At 42.3% G+C, this 22,406-nt stretch overlaps 1 protein-coding gene across 3 annotated transcripts in view; it reads right to left on the bottom strand.

The window, feature by feature from the left end:
* Nucleotides 1-22,406, bottom strand: part of slc25a14 (solute carrier family 25 member 14) — a 77,511-nt gene that overhangs the window by 11,551 nt on the left and 43,554 nt on the right. For all 3 annotated transcript variants that reach the window (XM_048605106.1, XM_048605104.1, XM_048605105.1), the window contains 2 exons: nucleotides 21,078-21,173; nucleotides 19,383-19,507 (listed from right to left, as the gene is read on the bottom strand). In XM_048605106.1, the coding sequence (XP_048461063.1) occupies nucleotides 19,383-19,507; nucleotides 21,078-21,173 (221 nt within the window). The remainder of the gene's footprint in view (nucleotides 1-19,382; nucleotides 19,508-21,077; nucleotides 21,174-22,406) is intronic.

The following is a 22,406-nucleotide window of genomic DNA, read 5'->3' as shown; positions in this document are numbered from 1 at the left end:
AAAGTCTGATTCGGGATCCTGATCAACTGGGCCAATGTGCCAAGGAATAACTAATGGAGTTTAATTTAGATAATTGTGAGGTGTTGCATTTTGGTAAGACGATAAGGGTAGGATTACACAGTTAATGGTAGAGCCTTGGGGAGTGTTGTCAAACAGAGAGATCTAGGGGTTCAGGTACATAGTTCCTTCAAAGTTGTGTCACAGGTAGACAGGGAATTGAAGAAGGTATGCTTACCTTCATTGCTCAGCCCATTGAGTATAGGATTTGGGACATCCTGTTGCGGTTGTACAGGATGTTGGTGAGGCCACTTTGAACTGTGTACAGTCCTGGTTGCTCTGCTATAGGAAGGATATTATTAAATTGGAAACGGTGCAGAAAAGATTTATAAGGAGGTTACGGGAACTGGAGGGTTTGAGTTATGAGAAGAGGCTGGATAGGCTGGGACCTTTTTCACTTGAATGTAGGGGGTTGAGGGATGATCTTAAGAGTTTTATAAAATCACGAGGGGCATAGATAAGGTAAGTAGCAAAGGTCTTTTTCCTAATTTAGGGGAGTTCAAAACTAGAAGGCATAATTTTACTATGAGAGGAGAAGGATTTAAAATGGACCTGAGGGATAACTTTTTCACACAGAAATGGTTTGTATGTGGAATGAACTGCCAGAGGAAGTGGTAGGTGCAGTACAGTACAGCAATCGATGTGGTAAATGGAAAAGCCCTGGGGAAAATTGATGCACAGAAAGATCTGGGTGTTCAGGTCCATTGTACCCTGAAGGTGGCAACGCAGGTCGATAAAGTGGTCAAGAAGGCATACGGCATGCTTTCATTCATCGGATGGGGTTTTGAGTACAAGAGTTGGCAGGTCATGTTACAGTTGTATAGGACTTTGGTTCGACCACATTTGGAATACTGCATACAGTTCTGGTCGCCACATTACCAAAAGGATGTGGATGCTTTGGAGAGGGTGCAGAGGAGATTCACCAGGAGGTTGCCTGGTATGAAGGGCGTTAGCTATGAAGAGAGGTTGAGTAGATTAGGATTATTTACATTAGAAAGACTGAGGTTGAGGGGGGACATGATTGAGGTCTACAAAATCATGAAAGGTATAGACAGGGTGGATAGCAAGAAGCTTTTTCCCCCCCAGAGTGGGGGACTCAATTACTAGGGGTCACGATTTCAAGGTGAGGGGGGAAAAGTTTAAGGGAGATATGCGTGGAAAGTTCTTTACGCAGAGGGTGGTGGGTGCCTGGAACGCGTTGCCAGCGGAGGTGGTAGGGCGGCGACGATAGCGTCATTTAAGATGTATCTAGACAGATACATGAATGGACAGGGAGCAGAGGGATACAGATCCTTGGAAAATAGGCGACAGGTTTAGATAGAGGATCTGGATCGGCGAAGGGCCTGTTCCTGTGCTGTAATTTTCTTTGTTCTTTGCTCTAGTTACAACATTTAAAAGATATTTGGATAGGTACATGGATAGGCAAGATTTAGAGGGATTTGGGCCAAACACAAGCAAATGGGACTAGCTTAGTTTGGGAAATCTGGCTGGCATGGACAAGTTGAACCGAAGGGTCTTCTGTGCTGCATGACTCTCTAACTGTATAAGAGCCTGGTTAGACAGCACCTAGAGTTTCTGCATACAGTTTTGATCTTATCTCCTACTAAGGGAGGCCAGCAAAGGTTCACCAGCCTCGTTCCCACAACAGATGGGTTGCCCTTTAAAGAAAGGTTTGCCAAAGATTGGGGAGGTGAAGGCCTTGTGAGGTACCACTAGATTATTAATCCAGAGACCCAGGTAATGTTCTGAGGATCTGAGTTCAAATCACACCATGACAGATGGTGTAATTTGAATTCAATTGTTTTAAAATGAATCTGGAATTAAAAGTCTACTGATCACCATGAAACCATTGCCAATTGCTAGAAAAATAACATCTGGTTCACTAATATCCTTCAGCAAAGGAAACTTCATCCTTATTTGCTCTGACCCACATGTGACTCCAGACCTACAGAAACGTGGTTGATTCTTAACTGCCCTCTGGGAAATTGCAGTTGGACAATAAATGCTAGCCTAGCCAGTGGCATTCATATCCCGTGAATGAATATTTTTAAAAAAAACTGGGCCTGTGCCAGAGCTATCCAGTCACAGAGGTCTACAGCACAGCCTACACTGAGCAAAAACAACCATCTAACTAAGCTAATGTGATTTGGGCACTTGGCTCATAGCTTTGTATGCCTACACGTCACAAGTGCTCATCAAAATACCTCTTAAATTTTGAGGGTTTCTGCCTTCACCACCCTTACAGGGAGTGAGTTCCACATTCCCACTACCCTCTACATGAAAAAAAAATTCCTCATTTCCCTCTAAACCTCCTACTCTTTATCTTAAATCTACATTTCCTGGTCGTTGATCCCTGTACCAAGGAGACGAGTTCCTTTCCGTCTACCCTCGTTATTACATTCAATTTTATACATCTCAATTACACCCACCCGCCACCTCCTGCAAAGGAAAACAACCCCAGTCTATCCAATCTCTCTTCAGAACCACAACTTTCCAACCCAGGAAACATCCCAGTAAATCTCTTTTGCATCCTCTCCAGTGCAATCACATCCCTCCTACAATGTATATTTCAGAACTACACAATACTTAAACTGTGGCCTAACCAACTTTTCAATACAGTTCCAGCATAACCTCCCTGCTCTTAAACAGCATTTCTCAGCTAATAAAAGCATGCGTCCCACATGCTTTTGTAAATCACTTTATCCATATTACCTGATACCTTAAGGGATCAATGCACGTGCACACCAAGGTCCCTCTGATTTTCACTGCTTCCCGGGGTCCTACTGTTCAGCATGTATTCCTTTGCCTGGTTTGGTCCTGCCCCTTTGAATCATTTGTCTGAATTGAATTCCACTGCCACTGATTAGCACATCTGTCCATTCCATCCGTATCCTACTATAATTTAAGGCTATCCTACTCACTATTTACCATCTCACCAATTTTCATATCATTTTCAAAATTCCTGATCAACCCTCATAGTTAAGTCTACACCATTCATACATACTGCAAACAGCAAGGGTCCTATCACTGATCCCTGCAGAATCCCATGAGACACAGGCTTATAAAAGGTCTTGCTCAAGTCCAAGTAGACTACATCAAATGCACTGCCCTCATTACACACCAGATCACCTCTTCAAAATAAGTTGGTTAGATGTGACTTCCCCTTTACAAAACTATGCTGGTTGTTTGTTAATCCCTGAATCTTCAAGTGGAGGTTCATTCTATCCGCCATAATTGTTTCCAATAGTTTCCTCACCACTGAGGTCAGACAGACTTGCCTGTAGTTTTTTTGCAAGCACCTCTGCTATGTCCGACCTTGCCTCACTCAACAATCAGACAGCATTCAACAGTGGGTTCTAATGAGAAGTGACTGCACTGGATTCCAGGAGAAGTCAACTCTCTCACCACATCTGTGAAGGGGTCGAGGTGGACTTTGTGCTCAAGCAACAGCAAGAGCATCCAATAGTGGGCACTAGTGGGAAGTGACTGCGCTGGATTCCGGGAGAAGTTGAGAGAAGCATGACAGGCCAAGGGTATAAAAGCCAGACCTAAAGTACTACCAGCACGGAGTGCTAGCTGCACTGAGTGAAGCACGGAGAGTTAAGCTAAGTGTGGGAAGAGGAGGAGGAGGGGAGTTGGGAGATTGAGGCCCAGATAAAAGGGCATGAGTGAGCCAGGGGCAGCATCAGTTGGAGGAGGAACGGACTACTGCAGCTCCTAAAGCACGAAGGCAAAGGAGTAGTAGAAGGAGATTGAACCATGACATCACAGCCAGTAGGTGAGTGCGTGGCTGGTGCATGGCAAGTAGTTTTTCTTTTCTCTTGGCTTTGCTGCTGTTGCTAAGTTAATTTAAAGCTAAGTCATGGCAGGAGATCCCAGACCCATGATATGCTCCTCCTGTGCGATGTGGGAATTGAGGGACTGCTCCTTCACACGCAGGGAGCGTGTCTAGCTGCAGCTCCTGTCTGACCGTTCGATGACAATGGAGCTACAGCTGGATTCACTTTGGAGCATCCGCGAGGCTGAGGAAATTCTGAATAGCACATTCAGTAAATTGGTCACACCGCAGAAAAAAAATTATTGAAAGAGATAGGGAATGGGTGACCAGACAGAGGAAGAATAGGAAGACAGTGTACGGGTCCCCTGTGGTCATCTCCCTCCAAAACAGATAAGCCATTTTGGATACTGTTGGGGGAGAAGGCTCACCAGGGGCAGGTGACAGCAGCCAGGTTCATGGCACCATGGCTGACTCTGCTGCTTGGGGACGGTTTGAACTAATATAGCACGGGGATGGGAACCATTGCAGGAAGTCAGAGGGAAGCAAAGTGGGGACAGAAACAAAAGGTAGCATGGGAAAATGTGAAAGTGGAGTCGGAGAAACCAAAGATAAAAATCAAAAAGGGCCACATTACATCATAATTCTAAAAGGGCAGTACAGTAATTATTAAAAAAAAGTCTCAACACTCTGTGTCTCAATGCAAGAAGCATTTATAATAAGGTGGATGAATTGACTGCGCAGACAGTTATTATTGCATATGATGTAATTGGGATCAGAGACCTGGCTCAGGATGACTAAGGATGGGAACTAAACGTCCAGGGGTATTCAATTTTCAGGAAAGGTAGATGGAAAAGAAAGGGAGGTCAAGTAGCGTTGCTGGTTAAGGAGGAGATTAACACAATAGTAAAGGAAAGACAAAAGCCTTGACAATATGGAATGTGTAAGAGTGGAATTGCAGAATACCAAAGGGAAAATAACATTAATGGAAGTTGTGTACAGAACACCAAACAGTAGCTGTGAGGTTGGGGATGGCATCAAACAGGAATTTAGAGACGTGTGCAGTAAGGGTACAGCAGTTATTATGGGTGACTTTGACTGGGGTCCTGAACTTAAAGAAAGCTAATTTTGATGGTATGAGACATGCATTGGCAAAGACAAGCTGGCCAAGGATATTTAAGGGGTTGACAGTGGATAAGCAATGGCAGACATTTAAAGAACACATGGATGAACTTCAGCAATTGTATGTCCCTATCTGGTGTAAAACACGGAAAGTGACTCAATCACAGCTAATAAGGGAAATCAAGGCGTGTTAAAGCCAAAGAGGAGACAGATAAATTGGCCAGAAAAAGCAGGAAACCTGAGGCCTGGGGGAAACTTAAAATTCAGCAGACGACAATGGGTTTAATCTGGAAAGGGAAAATAGAATACGAGAGTAAGGTTGTGGAAAACATAAAACCTGACTACAAAAGCTTCTTTAGATTCGTGAAGAGAAAGAAACTGAAGATGATAAACGTAGGTCCCTTAACAGTTAGAATCAGATGAATTCATAATGGACAGCAAAGAGACGGCAGACCAGTTGCAGAAATTGCCTGGATCTGCATTCACTAAGGAGGACACAAGTAATCTTCTGCAAATGCTAGGGGACAGAGAATCAAGCATGAAGGAGGAACTGAAGGAAATCCTTACTAGTGAGGAGATGGTATTTGGAAAATTGATGGGATTAAAACCCAATAAGGTCTCAAGGCCTGATGCTGTGCATTCCAGAGTACTTCAGGAAGTGGCTCTAGAAACACTGGATGCATTGGTGATCATTTTCCCTCATTCTAAAGACTCTGGAAGAGTTCCAATGGACTGGAGGGTAGGTAACGTAACTCCACATTTTAGAAAAGGACAGAAAAAAAATGGGGAATTACAGGCCGGTTAGCCTGACATCAGTGGTGAGGAAAATGCTGGAGTGAATTATTAAGGATGTAATAACTGAACATTTAGAAAGCGGTGAAAGGATCAATTCAAGTCAGCATGGATTCACTCAAGGGAAATCATGCTTGGAAAATCTTGAGTGTTTTGAGGATGTGACAAGGATAAATCAGTAGATGCTGACAAGGTCCCTCACAGAAGATTAATAAGCAAAATTAAAGTTCACCGTATCATAAGTATTGTATTGACATGGTAACAGAACTAGTAGGCAGATAGGAAGCAGAGAGTTGGAATAAATGGGTCCTTTTCAGAGTGGCAGGCAACGATGAGTGGGGTGCTGCAGGGTTCAGTGCTGTGACCCCCAGCTGTTCACAATATACGTTATAAGCGTGGCATGGTGGCTCAGTGGTTAGCACTGTTGCCTCACAGTGCCAAGGACCCGGGATCAATTCCAGCTTTGGGCGACTGTCTGTGTGGAGTTTTCACATTCTCCCCATGTCTGTGTGAATCAATAGAATCATAGAATCCCTACAGTGTGGAAACAGGCCCTTCGGCCCAACAAGTCTACACCGATCCTCAGAACACCCACCCAGTCCCATCCCCCTATAACCCACCTAATCTACACCTCCCTGAACACTACGGGCAATTTAGCATGGCCAATCCACTAACCTGCACATCTTTGGACTGTGGGAGGAAACCCACGCAGACACAGGGAGAATGTGCAAACTCCACACAGACCGTCGCCCGAGGCTGGAATCGAACTCAGGTCCCTGGTGCTGTAAGGCAGCAGTGCTAACCACTGTGCCACCGTGCCGCCCCTGTGTGGGTTTCCTCCGGGTGCTCTGGTTTCCTCCCACAGTCCAAAGATGTGCAGGGTAGGCGGATTGGCTATGTTAAATTGCCCATAGTGCCCAGGGATTTTTAGGTTAGGCGGGTTACACACAGGAAATGCAGGGGTAGGGGAATGGGGCTGGGTGGGAAGCTCTTCGGAGGGGCAGTATGGACTTGTTGGGCCGAATGGCCTGTTTCCACACTACAAGGATTCTATGATTAAAGATTTGGACAAATGAATTGAATGCCATATCTCCAAATTTGCAGATGACACTAAGCTGGGTGGCAGTGTGTGCTGCGAGGAGGATGCTAAGAGGCTGCGGGGTGACCTCGGCAGACTGACTCGTGGGAAAACACTGGTCAAATGCAATATAATGTGGATAAAGGTGAGGTTATCCGCTTTGGTGGCAAAACAGGAAGCAGATTATTATCTAAATGGTGGCAGATTAGGAAAAGGTGAGGTGTAACGAGACCTGGATGTCACGGTGGAACAGTCACTGAAGGCTGGCATGCAAGTGCAGCAGGCGGTAAGGAAAACTAATGGCATGCTGGCCTTCATAGCAAGAGGATCTGAGTTTAGGAGTAAGGATGTCTTGCTGCAGTTATACAGGGCCTTATTTGAGGAAGGACATTCTTGCTATTGAGGGAGTCCAGCAAAGGTTCACCAGACTGATACCCAGGATAGCATGAATGACATATGAAGGAAGACTGGATTGAAGGGCTCGGGGGGCTCGGGTACATAATTCTTTGTGACAGGGTGGTTAAAAAGGTGTTTAGCACGCTTGCCTTCATTGCCCAGTCCTTTGGGTATAGAAGTTGGGAAGTCACGTTTAGGTTATACAGCTCATTGGTGAGGCTTCTTCTGGAGTACTGTATCCTGTTCCAATCACCCAGTTATAGGAAGGAGACTGTAAAGTTAGAGACAGTTCAGAAGACATTTACCAGATGTTGCTAGGTATGGAAGATTTGAGTTATAAAAAAAGGTAGGCGAGGACTTTTTTCACTGAAGCTTAGGAGGTTGAGAGGTAACCTTATGGAAGTTTATAAAATCATCAAGGGTATAGATAGGGTTAATGATACATAGAACATAGAGCAATACAACACAGGAACAGGACTCTCTGCCAAAGACGACACTAAATTAAACTAATCCCTTCTGCCTGTCCTTGGTCCATATCCTCCATTCCTTGCATATTCATGTGCTTATCTAAAAGTTTCTTAAATGCCCCTATCGTAACTGCTTCCACCACCAGCCCTGGCAGCGCGTTCCACACTCCTATCAGTCTGTGTAAAAAAGCTTGCCCCTCACATCTCCTTTGAACTTACCCTCCTCACCTTAAATGCATGCTCCCTAATATTAGACATTTCAACTCTGGGAAAAAGATTCTGACCGTTAACCCTATCTTTGCATCTCATAATTTTATAGATTTCTATCAAGTCTCCCCTCAGCCTCTGCCGCTTCAGAGAAAACAACTCCAGTTATTCTAGACTCTCCATTTAGCTCATACCTTTTCATCCAGGAAGCATCCTGGCAAACCTCTTCTGCACCCTCTCCAAAGCTGCCATGTCCTTTCTGTAATGTGGCAGCCCAAATTGAAAGCAGTACTCTAAGGGTGGCCTAACCAAAATCTTAAAAGTCTTACATTCAGACTCTTGTACTCAATTCCCAGACCAATAAAGGCAAGCATGCCATAGGCCTTCTTTACCACCCTCTACTTGTGTGGCCACTTTCAGGGAGCTACAGACTTGAACCTCAAGATCCCTCTGTACATCAGTGCTGTTCAGGGCCTTTCCATTAACTGTACACATTTCCTTAACAGTTGGTCTCCCAAAGTGCAGTACCTCACACTTACCTAGATTAAACTCATCTGCCATTTCTCTGCCCATAACTGCAAATGATCTATATCCCACTGTATCCTTTGACAACCTTCTACACAATCCACAACTCCAACGATCTTTGCATTGTCGGCAAACTTACTAAGCCACCTATCTACATTTTCAGCCAAATCACTTATATATAATCACAAACATCAGAGGTCCCACTACGGATTCCTGCGGAGCACCGGTACTCATGGACCTCCAGAAAAAACACCCTTCCACCACTACCCTCTGCCTTCCATGAGCAAGCTGATTCTGCATCCATACAGCTGAGCCACCGTGGATCCCAGGCATCTTAATCTTCTGGATGAAGCTACCACGTGGGACCTTGTTGAAAACCTTACCAAACTCCATGTAGACAACATCAACTGCTCTACCCTCAATCACTTTTGTCACCTCTACAAAACATTTAATCAAGATCACAAGACATGACTTGCCGTGCACAAAGCAATGCTGAGTGTCACTAATTAGGCCGTGCTTTTCCAAATGTATGTAAATCTATCCCTAAGAACTCTGTCTAATAGGTTCCCAACCACCGATGTGAACCACCAGTATTTAGTTTCCTGGATTATCCCTAATTCCCTTCTTGAACGGAAGAACAACATTAACTACACATCAGTCCTCTAGGACCTCTCCAGTGGCTAGTGAGGATACAAAGATCTTGATCAAGGCCCCTGCAATTTCCTCTCTTGCCTCTCTCAATAACTTGATACCATAGGACCCTGGGGACTTATCTACCTCAATGCTCTTCAACAGACCCAACTTCTTTCCTGATCTCCAAATGCTCTAGCATATTAGCGTATTCCATACTAATCTCACTATCTTTCATATCCTTCACCTGGGTGAATAGTGATGCAAGTACTCGTTTAGGATCTCACCCACATCCTCTGCCTCCAAGCACAAGTTCCCTCCTTTATCTTTGAGTGGTTCTACCTTCTCCCTAGTTATCCTCTTATTTTTAATGGATGTATAGAATGCCTTGGGATTCTCTTTAACCCTTCTTGCCAAGGTCATTTCATGGCCCCTCATTGCTTTCCTAATTCTCTGCTTGAGTTCTTTCCTGCTTTCTTTGTATTCCTCAAGGACCATGTCCGATTTTAGCTTCCTAAACCTTACATATGCTTCCTTTTTCATTTTGACTAAATTCACAACTTCCCTCGTTTTTCAAGGGTCCCTTATCTTGCCATCTTTGTCCTTCGCCTCACTGGAACATGCTGGTCTTGAACTTTCCCCAGCAAGTCTTTAAACAGTTCCAATATGTCAAATGTGGACTTGCCTGATAAGAGCTCCTCCCAATTAACACTCTGACTGCTGCCTAATTCTGACATAATTTGCCCTTCCCCAATTCAGTACCTGCCCGCAAAGTCCTGACTTGTCCTTATTCACAGCTATCTTAAAACTTAAGGAGTTATGATCACTGTTTCCAAAATGCTCTCCCACTGAAAGGTCAGTCACCTGGCCAGGCTCATCAGCCAGTACAAGGTCCAGTAATGGCCCCTTCTCTAGTTGGACTTATCCATATATTGTTTCAAGAAACTTTCTTGGGTGCACTTAACAAATTCTGCCCCATTCAAGCTTCTTCCTCTAAGGGAGTCCCAGTCAATACCGGAGAAGTTAAAGTCACCCACTGTGACAACCATGTTGTTATTACCTCTTTCCACAATCTGCCTACATATTTGTTCCTCAATGTCTCAGTGGGTGTTGGTAGTTGTCTCTTCCTTAGGATGCAGGATTTCAAGACTAGGGGTCACATTTTTAAGATGAGAGGAGAGAGATTTTAAAAAAAGACATGAGGTGCAATTTTTTTTTTAAACAGAGGGTGGTTCGTATGTGGAATGAACTTCCTAAGGACGTGGGGGATGTGGGCACAATTACAACGTTTAAAAGACATTTGGGTAAGTACCTGAATAAGAAAGGTTTGGACAGTTATGGGTCAAATTGTGGCAGGGGTACAACTAGCTTAGTTTGGGATTATGTTTGGCATGGACTGGTTGGATCAAAGTGTCTGTTTCTGTGAAGTATGACTCTATGACTGGGCTGGTACTCACTGGAATCGAGAAGTGGGGGGAATCTCACAGAAACATATAAAATCCTGATGGGACTGGACAAGCTATAAACAGAAAGACTGTTCTCAATGTTGGGGAAGTCCAGAAGTAGGGGTTACAAGTCTAAGAATAAGGAGTAAGGCATCAGGACTGAGATGAGGAAGAAGTTCTTTACTCAGAGTTGTGAACCTGTGGAATTCTCTATTAGAGAAAGCTGTTGGGACCAGTTTGTTAGATATATTAAAGAGGGAGCTGAACATAGCCCTTACGGCCAAAGGGGTCAAGGGATTGGGAGAGAAAGCGTGAGTGGGATACTGAGATTGCATGATCAGCCATGATCATATTGAACAGTGGTACAGGCTCAAAGGATGAATGGCCTACTCCTGCACCATTTCTTGTATAATACATATAATACTGACCTTGGAGATTTATCTACTTTTAAGTCTGCCAAACTACTCAGATTCTCCCACTGACCTTCCCCCGATTTCTATACCCACAACATCCCTCTCACTCGTGAACACTGCCAGAAAGTATTCATTTGGAACCCTACGAAATCCTCTGGCTTCATGCACAAATTATCATTGTGATTGTTAAAGATTGTTACTGATTCCCTAATTATCCTCTTACCCTTAACATAATTGTAAAATAACTTGTAAATAACTTTTAAAATAAAGTTCCCCTGTGCATATTCTATATTCCTGTAGGGCAAATGCTGATTTGAGCTTTGGTATATGCCATAAGCACCCTTTTTACTCTTTATCCAATCCTGTGCATTCTTTGATATTCAAGCTGGTGATCAGGTGGCCAGCAGCAGAAATAACCACAAGTCTGGTTAACAGCTACAATCAAACATGCTGGGAACTTTGGTCAAGCGAGTTTAAATTCAGACCTTGGTTAAAACTCCAGCCAGGACATGAGATAACAAGGCTATTGAGCTGGATGAACACAGCAGGCCAAGCAGCATCAGAGGAGTAGGAAGGCTGACGTTTCGGGCCTAGACCCTTCTTCAGAAATGGGGGAGGGGAAGGGGATTCTGAAATAAATAGGGAGAGAGGGGGAGGTGGATAGAAGATGGATAAAGGAGAAGATAGGTGGAGAGGAGGCAGACAGGTCAAAGAGGTGGGGGTGGAGCCAGTAAAGGTGAGTGTAGGTGGGGAGTTAGGGAGGGGATAGGTCAGTCTAGGGAGGACGGAAAGGTCAAGGGGGCGGGATGAGGCTACTAGGTAGGAGATGGGGGTCTTCCATCTGCCTCCCCCTCTCTCCCTATTTATTTCAGAATCCCCTTCCCCCTCCCCCATTTCTGAAGAAGGGTCTAGGCCCGAAACGTCAGCCTTCCTACTCCTCGGATGCTGCTTGGCCTGCTGTGTTCATCCAGCTCTACACCTTGTTATCTCAGATTCTCCAGCATCTGCAGTTCCTACTATCTCCAGCCAGGACATGTTGGGACTTGTCCTGTCAGCTGTGGCTTGCAGTTTCCTGTGTTGACCAAATAAGGGAGGTGTCATAGTGGCCGGCTAGACATACTGGTACCACTATTACCTTATATGGGGCATGGTATGTGACTGCTTGCAATTTGGTATAAACGCTTGGGAGTCATTTATCAGTAAAGCCCATTGGTTGGGATCGTATATTGTGATCGGGTTTTAGTCAATTCAATGGCTGAGTGCCAGAGAAGTTTCTGGAAGAGGGAGCATGTTTTGGGGTAAAGTTAACAGTATAAAGGATTTTTTCTTAGTGAGCACTTGAGACCCACATTCATGAAGTACGCAAGTTGAAGTTCTCTCATAGACTGTGTCAGCAGAGACTCCAAGTATAAAATACAGAGTGAAAGTTGGCTGCTCACTTGAATTGGGGTGGTATTTGTTTCATGCCAAACTTATAGACATTTACATGTGAAATAAGTTAAAGTAAATTGTAGATAAATGAAGTGAGTTAAAGTTGAAGTTAGGTGAAGCAAGAAGTAAATGTTGCAACAAAATGCATTTTGTATTAATCCTTAAAAGAGTTGAATAAAGAAGGGTTTATTTAATCAAATTCTGAATCAACTCCCCGTCTGTTTTACAAGGGAAGAATACCTGGGAGAAGGCGGAGGTACTCCTTTCGGTTAACAGGTTTCACTTTTTGTTGGTCCCATCCTTTATCTTAATTGAAACATGTTAGCTCTGTACTTTCCCTATTTCCGTCTTGAATGTGTACCACTACTCTGACACAGATTTACCTAAAGTATCCGCTCCCAGTGCGGGCTGGCCAAATCATATCTTATCTTGTTAAAATCAGCCTTCCCCAGTTTAGAAATTTAAATTCACACCCATCCACTTCCTTTTCCAGAACAATCTTAAATCTAACAAGTTACAATTGCTATCTGCTAAATGCACCCACACTGAAATTTCAACCACTTGCTCAGCTCATTGCCTAAAATTAAGTCCAGGACCTCTTATGTAGGGCCTTCTATGTAGTGGCTTAAAAAAACAATACATTCTCCATATTCTCTGAAAGATATACTCTAGAGTTTTGAAGAATGAGAGGTGATCTCATTGAAGGGAAAGACAGGAAAGATGCAGGTAGGATATTTCCCCAGGTGGGGAGTATTGAACCAGGGGCACAATTTAAAAAAAGGGGATGCCATTTTGGAGTGAGATGAGGAGAAATATTTTTACTTAGCAGGTTATCACTCTTCAGAATTCGTTATCCCAGAGGGCTGCGGAAGCTCAGTCTTTCAGTATATTTCAGACATGGATAAATTTTTGACTATCAATAGTCTAAATGGGTAAGGGAATAGCAAGGGCAAAAGGCATTAAAGTGTTCGAACAGCCTCCTTCTGCTCCTATGCAACAACGGATCTATCTCTCATCTTTCATAAGTTTTATGTTGTCTGCATCTACTTTCAATCTTCGTATTTGTATTTTGTCTAATCACAGTCCAAAGATGTGCCGGTTAGGTGGATCGGCTATGCTAAATTGCCCATAGTGTTAAGGTGGGAAATGCAGGGATAAGGTAGGGGTTAGGTCTGGTGGGATGGGTCAGTGTGGATTCAATGGGCTGAATGGCCTGCTTCCACACTGTAGGGATTCTATGAGTAACTGTACCACGTTTTAACTGAGTAACATTCTGTAATAATATAATATACTAACTTTTGACCTTGTCTAAAATAAAACCTTTGATGTTGCCTATTTTCAAATTGGAACACTCTGTAGTGAAAGAAATCTAACTGATACATAATTTCACAGTTCATGGGCCACACTAAAAACACACCCAATGTAGTTGTGACAGATTTCTTTTTGAAGAACAGGCCTAGATGTGTTTCCACTACCCTACTTTCAAATTCAGGTTATTTATGAAAAGAGAACTTTTCTCCCATAGGTCACCTCTCGTGATTTTGCTATATATCTTGCCCAATCCAATATTTGGAAACATGTAAAACTACATTTTTTTTTAATTAGGTAAACAAAATTTATATTATGAAATAAAATCTAGATAAATCAAGCCAGAAAAAACATCATACAGACTTTAGATAATAGAGCCAAGAATGAACTCACTCACATGTTCATCAATCTCTTAACAGAACATAGAACGTGCCCTTTGGCCCACGATGTTGTTACAACACCAAATTAAACTAATTCCTTCTGCCTGCCGTTGGTCCATATCCTGCCAGTCTTCACATACTCATGGGCTTATCTAAAAGTCTTTTAAATGCAACTATCGTATTAGCCTCCACCACCACCCCTGGCAGCATGTTTCAGACCCCTACCACTCTGTAAAAACTTGCTCCTCTCATCTCCTTTGGACTTTTCCCCCATCACCTTAAATGTATACCCCCTTGTATTAGACATTTCAACTCTGGGGAAAAGGATTCTGACAGTCAACTCTAATAATGCACCTCATAATTTTAAAGACTATCAAGTCTCCCCTCAGCCTCCGCCACTGCAAAGAAAACAACCCGAGTTTTTCCAGCTTTTCCTTACAGCTCATACCCTCTGATCTAGGCAACATCCTGGTAAACCTCTCTGCACCCTCTCCAAAGCCGCCACATCCTTCCTGTAATGCGATGATCAGAACGGTACGCAGTACTCTAAGTGTGGCCTAACCAAAGTCTTGTAAAGCTGCAACGGGAGATCCTGACTCTTGTACTCAATTCCCTGACCAATAAAGGCAAGCATGCCATATGCCTTCTTTACCACTCTATCTAATTATTCCACTTGCATGGCTACTTTGGTGAGTCAGGAGGCCAGTTACACAATTCTCAGCCTCTGACTTGCTCTAGGAACCAGGATATTTATGAAGTCAGTAATTGTAATGTCACAATGTCATAGGAAGCGAACCACTTTAACGTAAAAGTTTAAATTTTCAAAAAAAAAAAAAAAAAAAAATAGGTTTCCTGCTTATTAACCCAGAAAAATGCAGACTGGTGACAGTGGTCCATCCCTAAAGTACTCCAGCCCAGGCAACATTCTGGTGAATCTTCTCTACACTGCCTTCAGTGTAATCACATCCTTCTGAACATGCTGAGAACAGAACTGCAACTACCACTATCCACAAACATAAATGGATAAGATGGTAAAGAAGGTATATGGCATGCTTGCCTTCACCAGTCAGGACATTGAGGATAAAAGTTGGCAAGTCATGTTGCAGCTGTATAAGACTTTGGTTAGGCCACATTTGGAATATTGTGCGCAGTTTTTTTCGCCATACTATAGAAAGGATGTTGTGACTTTGGAAAGGGTACAAAAGAAGTTTCCTGGGTTGGAATGTATCAGCATTAAGGAGACATTGGACAAACTGGAATTGCTTTTTCTAAAGCATCGGAGGCTGAAGGCGACCTGATAGAAGTACATAAAATTATGACAGGCATGGATAGGGTGGATAGTCAGAATCCTTTTTCCTAGGTTGGAAACAAACACTCGAGGGTATAGGTTTAAGGTGAAAGGGGATAATTTTAAAAGCAGGTGTGCCAGTATAGTTTTTTTTTTTTACAGAGGGTGCTAGAACATGCAGTCAAAGGGAGGTGGTTGAAGCAGATAAGTTAGCAAAGTTTAACAGACATTTAGATAGACACATAGACAGACAGGGAGTAATGGGATACAGACCACGGGCAAGCAAATGAGATCAGTTTAAAATGGCATCACGGTTGGCATAGACATGGTGAGTTGAAGGGTCTGTTCCTATGCTGTACTATTCTATATTCTATGTTTACTGAAGCTAGTAACTTTGCTTCTTTGCTTCAGTACAGGGAACAAATTGTAGAAGATGAGACAATATGAGGAAGTAGCTAACTTAATGCTACGCAAAAGTTGAGATTAGTTAGAATAACAGAATCAAGAATGGCTCAGCACAGAAGAAGCCTATTGTGTCTGTGCTAGCTTTGCAGGAGAAATACAATAAGTCTCAGTCTCCCATCATTTCCCCACAGCCCTGCAAATTGTTTCTCTTTAAATAATTCAATATGCCTTTGAAAGCTGTGATTAAATCTGCTTCAACCACGCTCAGGCAGTGTATTCCAGATCCTAACCACTGACTATGTGAAAAGCTGTGCCTAATGGGAAAATGAGAGGTTATTTGTGGGGAAATGTGAGGTCTTGTACTTTGGCAGAGAGAATAGAGATGCTGAATATTATTTAAATGGAGAAAGACTATAGAACAGTAGAGACAGATTTGTGACCTCTTGTGCGTAATAAAAACAGCTAGCATACAAGCTCAGCGGGTAATAGGGAAGGCACATGGAACGTTGACCTGAATTTTAAAGGGAACAAAATAGAAAAATAGGGATGTCTTGTTCAAACTATTAAAAACACTAGTGAAATCCTTGATGATTTTGAACATCCCAATCAAATCTTCTCTCAACCTTCTCTGAGAATGTCTTCTCAATCATAGGATCCCTACAGTGTGGAAACAGGCCATTCGACTCAACAAGTCCACACCAACCCTCTGAACAGCATCCCACTCAGACCCAGCCCCTACCCTATCCCTGCATTTCACACCCTAGACACTACTGGCAATTTAGCATAGCCAATCTACCTAACCTGCACATCTTCGGACTGTGGGAGGAAACCAGAGCATCCAGAGGAAACCCACGCAGATACGGGGAGAAGGTGCAAACTCCACACAGACAGTCACCCAAGGCTGCAATCGAACCCAGGTTTCTGGCGTGCTAACCACTGAGCCACCGTGCCGCCCTCTTCTCCATTCAGTTCTCATAACTGAAGTTCTTCATCCCTCTTGTAAATCCTTTTTGCACCCTGCAGAAGTCTTCGTGAACTGTCTAAAATACGGTGCTCAATACTGGCCACAACAGTCCAAATCAAAGCCTGAAGTAGTTTTTTTCAAAATCAAAAGACCCATTATAACTTCCTTACTGTTGTACACGCTCTCTGTATTTAGAATCTTATTTGCTTTATTAACCCACTTTCTCAAACTGTCTGACAACTGTCCGTGATTTGTGTACCTGCGCCCCAGCTCCCCCTGTCCTTACAATCCCTTTAGAATTCTACTTTTTATTTTATATTGCCTTTCCTCACACTTCCACCCAAAATGCATCATTTAACATTTCTCTGCAATTAATGTTTATCTGTCACATTTTCCTATTCCACCACCTGTCTGTGTTTTGAAGTTTCTCACTGTACTCACTAGATCAGGAACTGTAGAACAGGAAAAGCAATGATTCAAGTACTGGCCCCGGAGGAAAATAAAAACACTCACCAATACTTAATGCTTCCTATGATTCATCCAACTAAAAATGTTGGAAAACTCATTGAAGGTAATTTAGGCAACCCATAAGTGCAAGAAAACTGCAGTGTTCTAACTAATTTATATGAATACATGAAGGTAGACACACTGGTCTATGTGAACGAGTCCTACCAGAAATGCTGTCTTATTGTTAACTGGAGGAGTTCACAATTATTACTATTCCTTTCCTTACTCTGTCAATCCGGAGGAAGAGTGGACATGTAGAAGATGCACTAGTTTGTTTCAGCTCACAAGGGTTTCTATTTTGCACAAGTAGACACTGGGCAATTTATGAACTGTTAAAAAAACAAAAGATCACAGCTACTTAAAAGAGCTACTGACACCACCCAATCAAAAAAGGGACCTACCCGCTACTTGAATTTCTAACAGCTCTTAATCTGGATCTTCCTCATCAACACGACTTTAGATTTTTGTTGAGGTTCGTCTCGAGCATCTCTGTATTGCAGGACTCTGTGTTTTATGGGCTGGTCCCCAGGTCACACAGACAAACACGGACTGCACCTGGATGACCATCAACTTGGTGAAAGATACTCTGGTCTGCTCGAAACTTGTTGGTCTTCCAGAGCAAGGAGTTGACCTCATCAGAGTGTTGCATATAGGCACTGGAGTATGCAACTTAAACAGTTTTCATTGTATTTTTTGGAAAAATACAAGTGACAACAAATTATTTTCCATTCTGTTCTATTCCAAGGTTCAGGACTACATGCTGAGGGATGCACTAAAGCTTGGGGCAGCTGCCGCCAAGGCACAGAGAGGACAGACTACCATCTAAAGTGTTCCTGCTGAAGTTAAGTGGGGGTACGATCGGCTATTGGGCCTTCACGGTGCCTCAAATATATAGTCATATATTTGTCTTGTGTAAGAAAGAAATAACCTTGGGTTTGTTTGTTCTCCATATGTAACGACTGTACAGAATTGAAGTGCTCAAGTGACTATGTATGTATACAAAGATTTTTTATAAGCAAAGCATATTTTTGAAATTAAAAACATAACAATAGATTCAAAGCTCATGTCTTCATTCAATTTTGTGGTTTCAGTCAATTCGATGTTCCTGTGTGGAGTTCCCCATCCTCAGACTCACCCAATCTGTCCATTCTTTAATGGTGTATATTCATTTGAGGTCCACAGTTGCTAATAGTCGGTTATCTCTGCTTGGCAATGCCATGCTTGTGTTACAGCACAGCACCAATCAAGAACAGCAGACACCCAGATCAGTTATATTTATCTGGAGGTTGCGAGTTAATAATACTTCAGGAGGCTTTGATAGCTGCCCCTAAAATCTGACTTTTCTACCCTGCTAAAGTAACACCATCAACAGTTACAATTCATGCTTAGCATTTACCCCACTGGAGTGTTTTCTGAATAAAGCTAGAATTCTACTTGCATACAATTTGTAAGAAGATCAACTACACTAAAAATGCCTTTGGATGAATGAGAAGAACTTCTGGAGTTTATTATTTACGTGTACACATGGCTTGATGACTTAGCTATTTCTCATACGGCAAATCCAAGATATAGAAACGGAATTCATTACAAATTCATTGCTGGATTTAACGACCTTAAACGAACACAAGGTTTTGAATTTGGCAGAAATTAAGTTAAGTTAAAGTAGGTATTACTGACAGGATTTTTTTTGGGGATGGCAAGTCAATTAACCAAGTCAATTGAATTTGGACAATTACTGAAGGAACAAATTTCCAATGGGAGACAGTTTTGGGCAATTTCAATTATTTAAGGAACCTCAAATCAGTTATAAATGACATTCACCTGAACTTTATTGCTCAAAAATTACTGATTAACTGAAATAACCAGCTTGCTTTCAATTCTGAAATGCAAACAGAAAGTGCTGTTCTGAAAGAACTGCCCTGAAGAGTCAGAATGGACTAAAAGGTTAACTGTTTCTCTCTCTCTCCACAGTTGCTGATTGACCAGTAGAGTTTTTCCAGCACAATGTTTTTATCTCAGATCTCCAGTATTTGTAGTACTTTGCTTTTGTTTTGCTTTCTACTCTGTTACCCAAAATGCTGCTTCTTCAATTTGGGGTCAATTTTCCAGCACACCCTATAAGTGCTTTGGCATTATTATTCTGTGTGAAGGGTGCAATATCAATGTAATCAGTTGTTGATGTGGAAGCTTACAGAAAATGTGTGTAGACTGTGTCTCCCATGAGGCCAGACAGGATGATGTGCTTTTTAGTGATATCGTAGACGGGCAATTCCACACCAACTACAATGGCCGCTCGCTGAGCAGTGAGGCTCACTCCCTGTCAATCACAAAGAGAAAGATATCTGAATAGGATATACAGCACAGCTCCTAACAAACAAACATCACATTTATACCAGCACCATTAAAGGGAAATTGTATGTCTCTAAGTTGTTATCCATCACAGACCTCATCATTAAAACCGTGGCTAATCCTCTTTTCTGTAATGCTCAGGTGTTACAATGTAAAGATGAGAAGTGTTAATCTGCAGGAGAATCTTTGGTGCTTTAGGAACAAAAAATGTACAACACACATTGACATTTCAAATACCCAAAACTTTAACTAAGATCCTGGTTACTGATCTACCTCAACTCCACTTTCACACAGCATTCCAGGGAATAAGGCTCCAGTTGACTCAATCTCTCCTCAAAACACAATATCTAGATCTCATTTTTGAAACGATTCTCAGCGACTCATTTCAGAATTGGAACATTTGTACTTATATTTCCAAACAGTCAAAATAATTTCCTCAAATTCATATAAATATTCTCACCTGTAACCAGAATATTCCTTTATAAATGTAAAGGTTACTGTTCAGTTGAGGAATCTCTTACTTATGGCTTTCCCCTATACAACCTTCCAGGTTTGCAACTGAATCAGTTTGTGTTTAAGAGAGATTGGTGTGGGCTGAATAGTGCTTTTATTCACCATCCCGTCAAGTGCACAGCCAATATTCAAGGATTAAACCTTAAGTATTGCTGAACAAGACACATTTTATCGAAACAAAAACAGAAATTGCTGGAAAAGCTCAACAGGTCTGGCAGCATTTGTGGACAGAAATCAGAGTTGACATTTCAGGTTGACTGACCCTTCCTCAGAACTCCTCAACACTGTCAAACTATTTTTTATTTTGTATACAACAGGATAATTCAGAAGAGTACTGCTATAAAGGGGAACAACATTCTATACTGTATGCTGGGGACTACCGATTGATAGATAAGTTCACTCTAATTGGAAGAGGCATTGCCATGGAGAACACAACAGCTAAATGTCAAGCTTTGTTCAAAATTAAACACGGAGACTGAATCGTTTTGGTCAAGGCCTTGCCCTCAGGAATGAATCAGAAAATGGCTTTCGCCTATTTTGTTGAGATGCACCACGTGCAGTGCCTGTGCACATTTTTTTGTCCAAAAGAACAGGATATTGTGCATTAATAAATATAGCTTACAGTACACAAAACTGCACCACACTGTTTGCGCAGTTGATTAAATCGGTCAAGTACATACTGTTTTGTACACTCAGGATTATTAAGTAAAGGTTATTAAATTGTGGAACTATATCTAATACTGGACATTGTGTTTTGAGTTTGGCAAGCATCGGTTGGTTGGGTACAGTCAGTTCCTTGCTTCTTGCAAACAGCTGATAGGGCAAATTGTTTACAATCTTTTGTAACTATATAGATCATTGTGAAAATAACTGAAAATAAAGGCACTAGCAGTAAATAATTGCTGTCTCAGTCACAGTAGCCCAGTAGAAGTTAACCGCTTTCGGAGACGATGGCAGAAAACTGGGCTGAAAACAGCTTACCCTGATTTACAGTACTGTTACCACACCAGATATTCAATACATACCCTCCATAATCCTCTGGTGCCCTCTTGCTGGTAGATATTAATAAAATTCCCAATCATACTCCCCTGACACAGGCCACTTTGAGCCTGCATCCGAATCTGAAAAGACAACCAAGTGAAGAGTGAAGAATTCCACACTTACCAACTGTCAGCCAAGAGAAGCAACAGAACTGAAGATTGTTCTTTATATCTTTCACTATTTCTTTCAATGAGAATGCATAATTCATCCGTAACATTAGAATAATTCCTCCTTTGTATGAAATTTGAACAGATTTACAATGACAGAAGTGATTTCTTGGAGCTGTTACCATGCCTGTACTGCAGCTCTCTGTGTTCTTATTGGGGTCTGAAGCTTAGCTCCGGAAACTAATATTACACCCGTAGCTCATTTCTGAGTGGTTGCTGTGCCTGTAATTCAGCTCTCGGAGCTGCTTTCAGGCCCACAGTTCAGCTCTTCGAGCCATTACTGTACCTGTAGCTCAACAGCTCCATTTCTGTGCAAACTAGCTTGCAGTTCAGCACTCAAAGCTCAGTGATAATGCACTGTTTTTTTTATTACAGTATTCAAAGTTTGACAACAAGCAGTTCAGCATTAAGCTGAGAGAATTTCTAGCATATACAGCTTTCACTGTAAGATACATGAAAAACTTCAAAACCCCTTAAGGAACAAAAAAAAATTAGAATCTGTCAGAAGAAAAAAACTTAAATTTTACAGGACCTTTCATGTCCTCAGCATCTCCAAAGGCATTTTCCAGCCGATTGAGCACTTTTGTTTGAAGTGCAGTTACCGTGTTAACATAGGGAAACTGCCAGCAATATTGAGCACAAATACCAGTGACAGGATTCACACAATAAACCAGTTTGATGATCCTAGTTTCTGTGTGAAAAATTGACCAGGGGAGAATTCTCCTGCTCTTCTTCAAGCAGAAACTTGGCACTGTCACGTTCACCCAAGAAAGCAGACTGAGTCTCAGCTTAACTGCTGAGTTAACAAACAGCATCTTTGTCTGTGGTTTCACTACCTCAGTCAGGATTATAGGTGAAGTCCTAGTGGGGCTCAAACCCACAACTTTCAACTCAGATGCAACACTGAGCTCTGGCAGGCAATTATATCATCTGGGTCCAGTAGTACATCAAGTGTGGTGAGATGAGGGAGGGAGGGAGGGAGGGAGGGAGAGGCAGTGTGGTGGATTACAGCATAAACAGAACATAAAGGAATAAATAATGGGGACTTGTCAGAAGGGTACAACAATAATCATGGGGAATTTTAATCTACATATAGACTAGAAAAATCAGATGGGCAAAGGTATGTTAAACAAGGAGTTCATGAAA

Source organism: Rhincodon typus, chromosome 14 (assembly GCF_021869965.1).
Source record: "Rhincodon typus isolate 14 chromosome 14, sRhiTyp1.1, whole genome shotgun sequence".
Lineage (NCBI taxonomy): Eukaryota > Metazoa > Chordata > Chondrichthyes > Orectolobiformes > Rhincodontidae > Rhincodon > Rhincodon typus.
This window is presented reverse-complemented; position numbering and strand designations above follow the sequence as displayed.